The sequence below is a fragment of the Pteropus alecto genome, unplaced genomic scaffold, assembly GCF_000325575.1.
Source record: "Pteropus alecto unplaced genomic scaffold, ASM32557v1 scaffold71, whole genome shotgun sequence".
In the NCBI taxonomy this organism is placed as follows: Eukaryota; Metazoa; Chordata; class Mammalia; order Chiroptera; family Pteropodidae; genus Pteropus; species Pteropus alecto.
The window spans coordinates 1,580,658-1,590,378 of record NW_006433024.1 but is presented as its reverse complement, the minus strand read 5'-3'; the positions used below and the strand labels follow the sequence as shown (position 1 = coordinate 1,590,378).

General features: G+C 31.1%; 1 protein-coding gene across 1 annotated transcript in view; it reads right to left on the bottom strand.

Annotated features, from left to right (window-relative positions):
- Nucleotides 1-1,090: 1,090 nt before the first annotated feature.
- Nucleotides 1,091-9,721, bottom strand: part of PRMT3 (protein arginine methyltransferase 3) — a 104,334-nt gene continuing 95,703 nt past the window's right edge. The window contains exon 16 of the mRNA XM_006907974.3: nt 1,091-2,024. Within this exon, the coding sequence (XP_006908036.1) occupies nt 1,915-2,024 (110 nt within the window). The 3' untranslated portion in view covers nt 1,091-1,914. The remainder of the gene's footprint in view (nt 2,025-9,721) is intronic.

The window sequence follows — 9,721 nt, the reverse complement described above, 5'->3', positions numbered from 1 at the left end:
TTTGAAAAGAACCAGTGGTTGAACTAAAAAGAAGTGACTCACTTCTTTAAAAATCCCCATTTTCTTAAAAACAATACCTTTGTTATGACTTGCTTTATAAACATCAAAACAAACAAATAATCCAATTGAAAATGGGAAGAGAACTTGAATAGACTTTTCTCCAAAGAAAACATATAGATGGACAATAGACATATGCAAAGATGTTCAATGTCATTAATCATCAGAGAAATGTGTATCAAACCACAATGAGATACCACCTCACACTTGTCAGAATTGCTATTATCAAAAAGTCAATAAATAACAAGTGTTGGTGAGGCTCTGAAGAAAAGGGAACCTCCTGCACTGTTGGTGGGATTATAAATTAGTACAACTACCAAGGAAAACAATACAAAGATTCTTAAAAATTAAAAAATAGAACTATCATATGACCTAGAAATTCCACTTCTGGAAAACGAAAACACAAATTTGAAAAGGTATGTTTACTGCAGCATTATTTACAGTAGCCAAGATATGGAAGCAACCTAACTGCTCATCAATAAATGAATGGATAAAGATGTGATAAATATATAAAACAGAACATTACTCAGAAATAAAAAACAATGAAATCTTACCATTTGTGACAACATGGATGGACCTAGAGGGTATTATACTAAATGAAATAAGTCACACAGAGAAGACAAACATCATATGATTTCACATATATGTAAATCTAAAAGAAAAAAAATCAGCAAACGAAATAAAAACAGACTCATAGCTATAGAGAACAACTGATGGTTGCCAGAGAGGAGCAGGGTAGGGGGAGGGGTGAAAAAGGTGAAGGGGAATAAAAGGTACAAACTTCCAGTCATAAAATAAATAAGCCATGGAAATGTAGCGCACAGCACAGGGAATATATCAATATCACAGTAACGTCTTATAGTGGTAGGTGGATACTAGACTTATTGAGGTGATCATATTGTAAGGTATATAAATGTTGAATCACTATGTTGTGTACCTGAAACTAATATATTGTATACCAATTATAATAAAAATTTTTTAAAAAAATGTTTTAAATGCCTTAATATTTTGAAATGTCATTTTATAACACTAATGGTTGTTGTATACATTTTATTAAATGTTTTCTGCATTTCAAACTGAGTCAATAATTGTAAATGACACAACTGTATATAGTGATAAGCACATTGTTACATGTATAACTTTGCACATAAATCTAGTTTGAAAAAGATATATTAGTAAATAAATACCCCAATCTTTAAAAACTTTTATGAAACCTAGAATAAATGTATCGAAATGAGATTTCTTGGGCAGTACTAGAAAACTAAACTGCTAAAGAATATTTGCAGAGGGATGAAGGGACAGAACTACAGGATAATCAACTAAGCTGTCCTCAAATATGAACTGTGTGGTGCTCTTTTCCATATTTCAGTCCCTTACACTTGGCCTTTTATCTATTATATCCTGATATTCTAACAAATAATACGATTAATAACTACTTCTCAAAGAGGAAATCTGCAATAAAATGTGTAATGCCTTTAATGTTTAATAAAACATTATCTAAATAACTAATCAATTACTAATATTTAAAATTTATAGTAGGAAACTTACTAAAAACAAGACTATTTCTGTTCCAAATTTAGGCTAATTTAAGTAATTCCCAATATAGCTAAACTCAATGTAGGAGTTACATTTGGTTACATCTTGCTGAACAGACTTCCAAGAATGTGAATATGGGTGGACTACTAGTCAGTGGATTCCTTCCTTAGCTGCATTACATCAATTCCTGATTCTACTGAGGAGACTCATTAAGGAAAGGATCCATCACCCATGTGCTCACATAAAACTCCTCCCTCCATCCCATACCCATCCAGCTCCCACGATAAAAAACTGCAAGGTAGTTGTGCTTTTGTGGCTTTATCACTGGAGACTGTAAGTTTGAGTTGAATTATTCAATGTGAGGGTCACAATGAGAGAACGTGGGTCTTTCTTATTCTTGTGGACTGTGATCTTTCCTTTCAAGGCTTCACCTATAGGAGAAAGGCAAAAAACATGTTTAAGATTCAGAGAAAACAGTCTCGCAGAAAAGTAATAATGTATATCTAGCACTTCTCTTTTTTTTGTTGTGAGATGTTTCACAAGTTTTTAAAAACATTTCATTTGTCAAATCTTTGCGAAAGAGTGAGCAAAATTATAGTGGTCATGCAGGCCTGAGGAGTAGTTTTATTAGGCTTCTGAATACGAGGTCCTCTGGTGAGTCCTGGGCATACAAAAAAATACAAGACTTAGTTCCTGCCCTCAATGAGTTCATAGGAGGTCAAGGGTGAAGAGAAACAGCTGTATCAACAATTATACAATAGATATATGTCTAAAGTATGCTGAAGGTGAGGATTAGGGATGGTTAGAGGGCAGTAAAAGGCAATGTTTCACAAGAATTAATTAATGAATTATCTGAGGACTAAAGTCATGGTTAACTTAAGAAATGCACATGGAATGGCATTTAAGGGAAAGAAAACATGTTGAAAGAGCCTTCAGGAAATGACATTTTTAGGAACTAAATATCACACACATCCAGAGAAAAAAAGACCTATTACATATGAAGGAAGAGACAAAAGAGTGAGATCAGAATTTGCATCAGCTAGACACATCTTTGAAATGAAAGAAAATCTATCAACTAAGAATTCAATATTCAGCAAAAATGTTTTAGAAGGTAAAATAAAAACCTTTTTTTCAAAGAAACAAAAGCCAAAACTCCTTTCCCAGTAACTATAAAAAATGTTAAAGGGAGTTATTCAGACAGAAGGAAAATGATATCAAAAAGGAACTTGTATCTAAACAAAGGAATAAACAGTGCCAGAAATGGTAGGTATGTGGTTAAATAAGAGACTTCTTTTCTTTTTTAAAATTTATTTAAATGACAATTAGTTGATGGTTTAAAGCAAAAACAGTAACAACGTATTGGGTTAAAACATCTGGTGAAATGTTTTATAACAATAGCACAAAAGATCAGAGGGGGTAAATGAAAGTCTGTTGTAAGAAATCCTATATAAACATTAATTATAAAGAGGCTGGAGTGGCTATATTAATTTCAGATAAAGCTGACTTCATGAAAAAATATAACCAGAGATAAAGACATTTCAAATGATAACCTGTTCAATTCATAAATGAGACATCATGAATTTTTGTATGCATAGAGCTTCAAAATGCATGACACAAACCTGACAGAACCATAAGAAACAGACAAATCTACAATTATTGTTGGAAATTTCACTTCCCCTTTGTTGATAACTGCAATAATAACTAGATAGAAAATCAGAAAGAATACGGAAGACTTGAACTACACTATTAAGCAATGTGACCTGACTGATATCGTTAGAACTAAGACAGATCATATGCTGGGTCATCAAATAAATCTTCAAAAATGTACAGAAGTCATACAGAATATGTTCTTTGACCAAAACTAAAATTAAAAATCAGTAACAGAAGGATACTTGAAAAATCCAAAAATCTTTAGGAATTAAACAACGGACTTCTAAATATTCCATACATGAAAATAAAAACTATAACCAGATTGTATTTTGATCTGAATGATAATGAAACAACATATAAACTATGTAGACTATAGCTAAAACTGCTTAGAGAAAAAATGTATAAAGTACATCTGACAAAATTAATAACAACTTTCAGTAAGCTAAGAAGAATCTTTCTCAACCTAAGAAACTATAGATAACATTATTTTTAATGGTAAAAGACTGAATGCTTTCTTCTTAAGATTGGGACTGAGGCAAAGATGTCCACTCTGACCACTTTTAATTAGCATTCTATTGGATGCTCTAATCAGGGTAGTAAGGTGCAAGGGTAGAAAAAAAAAGAATACAGATTAGAGAAAAAGAAAGATGTAAAATAGTCTTTATTTGTAGACCACATGGTCTTATAAAAAATCCTAAAGCAATATATAAAATAAGCTACTAGAACCGTAAAATGGTTTAGCAATATCTTAGGATATAAGGTCAATATAAAAAGTTTAATTTTATTTCTATACATTAACAATGAAGAATTAGAAATTGATATAAAAAGCCACAATAGCATTTACAATAGCATAAAAAAAGGCATACAATACTTGAAATAGATGTCACAACATATGTGCAAGATTTAAACATATACGACTATGACACAATGCTTAAGATGATCTAAAGTGAGTGGAGAGATACATTTTGATTGTGGATTAAAGGCTCAATATTATTCAGATGCTGATAAAAAAAGAAAATAAAGATGCCAATTTTCCCCAAAGTAATCCATAGATTGAATGCAATACCAATCGAAATCCTAGCAGGTTTTTTTTTTTTTTTAAATATATAAATTAACAAGTTGATTTTAAAATTTATATGGTGATTTAAAAATCAATGGGACAAAATGAAGCTCAGAAATAGACCTATACATATATGGTCAATTAATTTCTGACAAAGGAGCCAAAGTAATTAAATAGAAAAAGGACAGTCTTTTCAAGAAATGATGATAGAACAACTTAACACACATTTGGAAAAGGATGAACAATTATTCTTAAAATTAACATAAAATAGATTATAGACCTACATGTAGAAGGCGAAACTATAAAAATTTTTAGATGAAATATATAAGGAAATCTTTGTGATGTTAGTTTTAGGGTAGCAAAGATTTCTTAAGACACAAAAGGACAAACTTCAAAAACTGGTAAGAAAATGAAAAGACAAGCTGGGAATTGGGATAAAAATATTAGGGACACATATATTTGACAAAGAACTTGTATTCATATATATAAAACCTTACAACTCAATACCAAGATGACAAACAACCCATTAAACCAATTAAAAATTGAGCAAACATTTTAACAGAAATCTCACAAAAGATATATAAACGACCAATAAACATATGAAAAGATGCTCAACATTACTAGTCATTGGGCAAATTCAAAATAAAAGCACAACTATCACTACATACACAATAGAATGGTTTAAATTAAAATGACTGACCTTTTGTATAAGTGGTGGCAAAGATATGGAGCAACTGAATCTACGCTGGTGGTAGGAGTGTTAAATAGTACGGTCATTTTGAAAAAATTTGCCAGTCTCTTATAAAGTTAAACATACACTTACCGTAAGACCCAATAATTCCACTCCTAGGTATTTACCCCAAAGAAATGAAAACATATATCTGCATGGAAACTTTTACTTGAATGTATGTAGAAACTTTATTTATAATGGCCCCTAAAAGTCTAGCAGCAGGTGAATGCATAAGTAAATTGTAGTATGTCCATACAAAGGAATACTGCTAGGCAATAAAAAGGAACCAACTACTGATAAGACAGATATGATAAGCAGAAGAAGCTGGATTACATTTTGTATAATTCCACTGAAATGAAATTCTAAAGGAATACCAATACTTTAGTATCAGTAATATTAATATACAGTAATAGAAAGCAGATCAATGGTTGTCTTGGTCTGGGGACTGGAGTTGGGGATGACCACACAGGGGATCACGGAGGAAACTTTTTGGAGTGATGGAAATATCTTATATCTTGACTAGGGTGGTGTATACATACATCAAAATTTATCGAACTATACAATTAAAATGTGAATTTTCATTGCATGTAAATTATAGAACAAAGTTGTTTTAAAAATGTGGTATCTTAGAAATAAACACAGATAAATGTAACATAGTAAAGAAACCAAAAAATCCATTATAAAGATTCACTACATGGTAAGTGGGGCACTTTACATCACTGAGGGAAGGATTCAATAAAATTGTATAAATATAGTAATACAATATTCTTAATATGAAATCAAAGTCAGAAATCAAAAAGAAAAGGTTGAAGATTTGACTATACAAAAAAAAAAATTCTATAAAGAAACTTAAAAGAAAATGAAAACAATGTTACTTTTATTCCTTAGACTAGCAAGAATGAAAAAGAGTCTGAATTTTGAATCAATTCCTATTGATGGATTATCAGAAGTGGGATACCTTAATAAAAGGCATAACATATATTCTAGTTTTACATTCCTTCCATCTTCAGTAACACTGGGTATTGTTAGAAACCAAGCCATCTTCTACAAGTATGTGCAGCCCCAGCGCCAGGGCACAAGCCTCGCTACAGTCCCTAGCCCAGGCCTCCCTGAGCTCGGAAATCCCATCAAAAAAGACTCCATGTAAAAAGGAAAAAAAAGAGGGACCCCATGTGTTTCTGTCTCTTACTTCAATAAAAGTTTCTTTCATTCAGAAATAAATAAATAGAAAAATAAATAGATAAATAAAACAATATAAACACCTTTGTTATTTAGATAAACAACTACCAGAATCTGGTCATGGCAATTTCCATTTCAGTGATTATCAGTGGCAACGGGTATGGTTTCAAATGTTTAATCACCATCTTAAAAAAAAAACCTTTTGTGCATTAGTATATTTTCTTGTTGAAGTATATGAGGTATTGTTGCAAATACTTCTTTTTGGTGTGTGTGTCCTATTGGTAACTGCTCTTTGATTTAGGTTGCCTTAGGAATGTTTAAAAAAATGTAAGTTGGCTTGTTTCTAAATGTTCTATTCAATCTTAGCATAAGGGTCAAAATAGGAAGGTTCAATGGTGCTTATAAAGCAGGTTATCAAATTCACATCAGGTTTAAAGGATATGCCTACAAGAGCACTATGCATTCCTCAATTCAGGAATATAACCCAAGTCAAGATGAACTAGTAATGGATGCTTTTGTTAAATTTTCACACAAAAAATTTGTGTTAATATTAAAAAAACAAAACATCTGAATAATTAAAAAGGTATAACAGTAACTGCCTTATAAGCTCACAGTATAATTTTCAGGTCTTAAGATGAAATACAAGTAAAATAACTACTTTTATATTAACCTTAATTTCAAATTAAGAGTGTAAACAGGACCTATTTAAGTTAATTAAATAGCATGAAGGGTCACAGTAATAAATACATAATTTACACTGCTGAACTCTCTTCAATTGTTCAAGCCTGACTAAAGCACCAAGGCAGGGGCTGTAATACGAGAATAGATAGGAGCAATTAATCAGTGTCAAAGAGATATAAAATGACTGATGTTGTTAAGCATGTATATTGTGGTGAGAACTGCAAAGGACATTCTCTATGGAGCTGAGCTGTACCACCTTGTTTTAGTCATTGGCAGATGGCGATTAGTATACTACAAAGAAGTATTACAGTTCAGTCAAGAAAAAAATTAATTTCATTTTCAATTTTGTTTTAGTGTTTTTCTTCCAGAGCAATGAAATTTCATTTCTCTACAAGAAGGGGGGAAAAATCATTATTATCACTATTAAAGCTTAGAGTAAAAAGTAAAAGAAAAAAATGGGTTCTCCATATAAAAGTTTACTGGGCATACATAGAGAAAGAAATAGTCTGACTTTAATCATATTTTCAAAGCCAAATCACATCAAAATGACTTGTATTTTTAAAGTAAACACTCATGTAAGTTTGTACAATAACACTATATATTATTTTTAGAGGAAAAGGAAAAATATACACCCCAAATTTAGCTTTAAGTGTTCTCTAACTCATTTAATATTCATTCTTACTCCCACAGTGCTGGAAGTACAAATACTTCTTTTGAACTATTTTTAGAACTACATTGTGAATAAAATAAAAAACAATCACCAAAATGAAACAAAGTAGGCTCATTATCTCCTTATTTTATAGTTTAATTTTGTTTTTGGCCAAATGCGAATTCTTAGTCTGAGAAATTCTCTATTCACACTGTTTTCCTACTTTTTAAATATCAAGTCTGCTCTGGAGGGTAGATTTACCATTACCCGAAAAAAAAAAAAGATTTTCCATTACTGACAATACACACACATACACACACAATCTAGGCAGAATAACCAAATAGGTATTTGTATACTATTTTACTTATTCAAAAAGAATCTTGTCATAGGACTTTCTGGACACTAAAATATGCTTGACATACACAGCAAATTTTCCTGATTAGACTCCTGGCTTTATTTAACTTTAGCTAAAAATGTCATAGCATACTGAGTCAAAAACTACTTTTAGTTTAACGAAATACAACTATAAAGAACTCTTACAGCCATGCCAAGATAGACCTGAACACTAACCTGCTCAAGTATACTAATATGATGAAATTTCTGAGAAAATCAAAGTTGGCAAAATTGGAGAACTAAATACAACAGCTAGATAAATGCCCTTGACATGGTGTCACTCAAGGTGACAAAAAGAAATTAGAATTCAATAACAATGCATATTATTCCTCCACTTATTTGTTTGTTCAGCAGAGTATTTACAATATGGCAAATACTACTACATCAGACCTAAAAAGGAGTGAGGGTTCTATTAGAATGCTTTATCACAGCACACCGGGATGTTGTAACACGAAAGTATGTATGAACTGCCCAGAGAGAACAAAGAGAGTAATTAACTATCTGAGGACAATGAGGGAAGATTTATAAAAATAAGCTGGGTCATAAAGGGAAAATTGGAATTTACCAAGTGAAAATGGTCAAAACAGCTTTCTAGGTATAAGAATATTTTAGACAAAGGCAAAGAGGAAGACAGAAAAGTTACCGAAAAAATGAGCTGAAGCATATGATGGATATGTATAGGGTTGTAACAGGTCGGGTTAGAAATGATTTAAAACGGTCCGATTGTAAAGGGCCAATAGTAAGGAATCTGGATTTTATCCCAGAGGTATCACTGTCCCGTGAGGGGTTTTATTTTTAAATTAACTATTAACACATAATTTACATATAATTAAATGTGCACATTTTACATGTGCAGTTCAGTAAGTTTTACCAGTATCTCACATTCATAAACTTTTGCCTACCCCAAGTCTCGAAGATTACATCTTATAGAAGTTTTACTTTCTTTTTTAGAAGTTTTAAACTTTTATATTTAGGTCTATGACTCATTTAGAGTTGGTTTGTATATACGGTATAAGAAAGAATTAAGATTCATTATTTTCCTACATAAATATTTAGTTGTTCCAGCACCATTTCTTGAAAAGGCTATCCTTTTCCCATTGAATTATATTGGTCCTTTGGAAAAATTTAATTAATTATATAAAAGTGGATCTATTTCTGGATTTTTCTATTTGTTCTATTAATCTATATGTTTGTCTATAGTATATACCAATACTATACTATCTAAGTTATGGTAACTTTTTAATAAGTTTAAAATCACATAAAGAATTCCAATATGGTTCTCTCTCAAAATTGTTTGGCTACTGTTTTTCAATTGCATATAAAATTTAGAGTCAGCCTCTATATTTCTACCTTGCTAAATTTACTTGTTAGTTCTATATTTTTTGTTGTTGTTGTTAGATTCCTTAGTTTTCTATCACAATCATGTTATCTGTAAATAATGAGTTTTACTTCTTTCTTGAAAATGGCTTTTAATTCTTTTTTGTTCCTTATTGCACTGGCTAAGGCTTCCAATATAAGGAGTGGTAAGAATAAACATCCTTGTCTTGTCCCAAAACATTCAGTCTTTTTCCATTTATATGAGGTTTGCTGTAGACTTTTTGTGGATCAGGATGAGGAAGTTCTCTTTTATTTCTGGTTTGCTGTTATTTATCATAAGTGGATATTGAATTTTGTCAAATGCTTTTTCTGCATCCATTGATGTGATCATGTGTTTTTTTTTGTGCTTTAGACTGTTAACATGGTGGGTTGCACTAAATAACTTAAAAATTTTGTATGGTTTGCATTA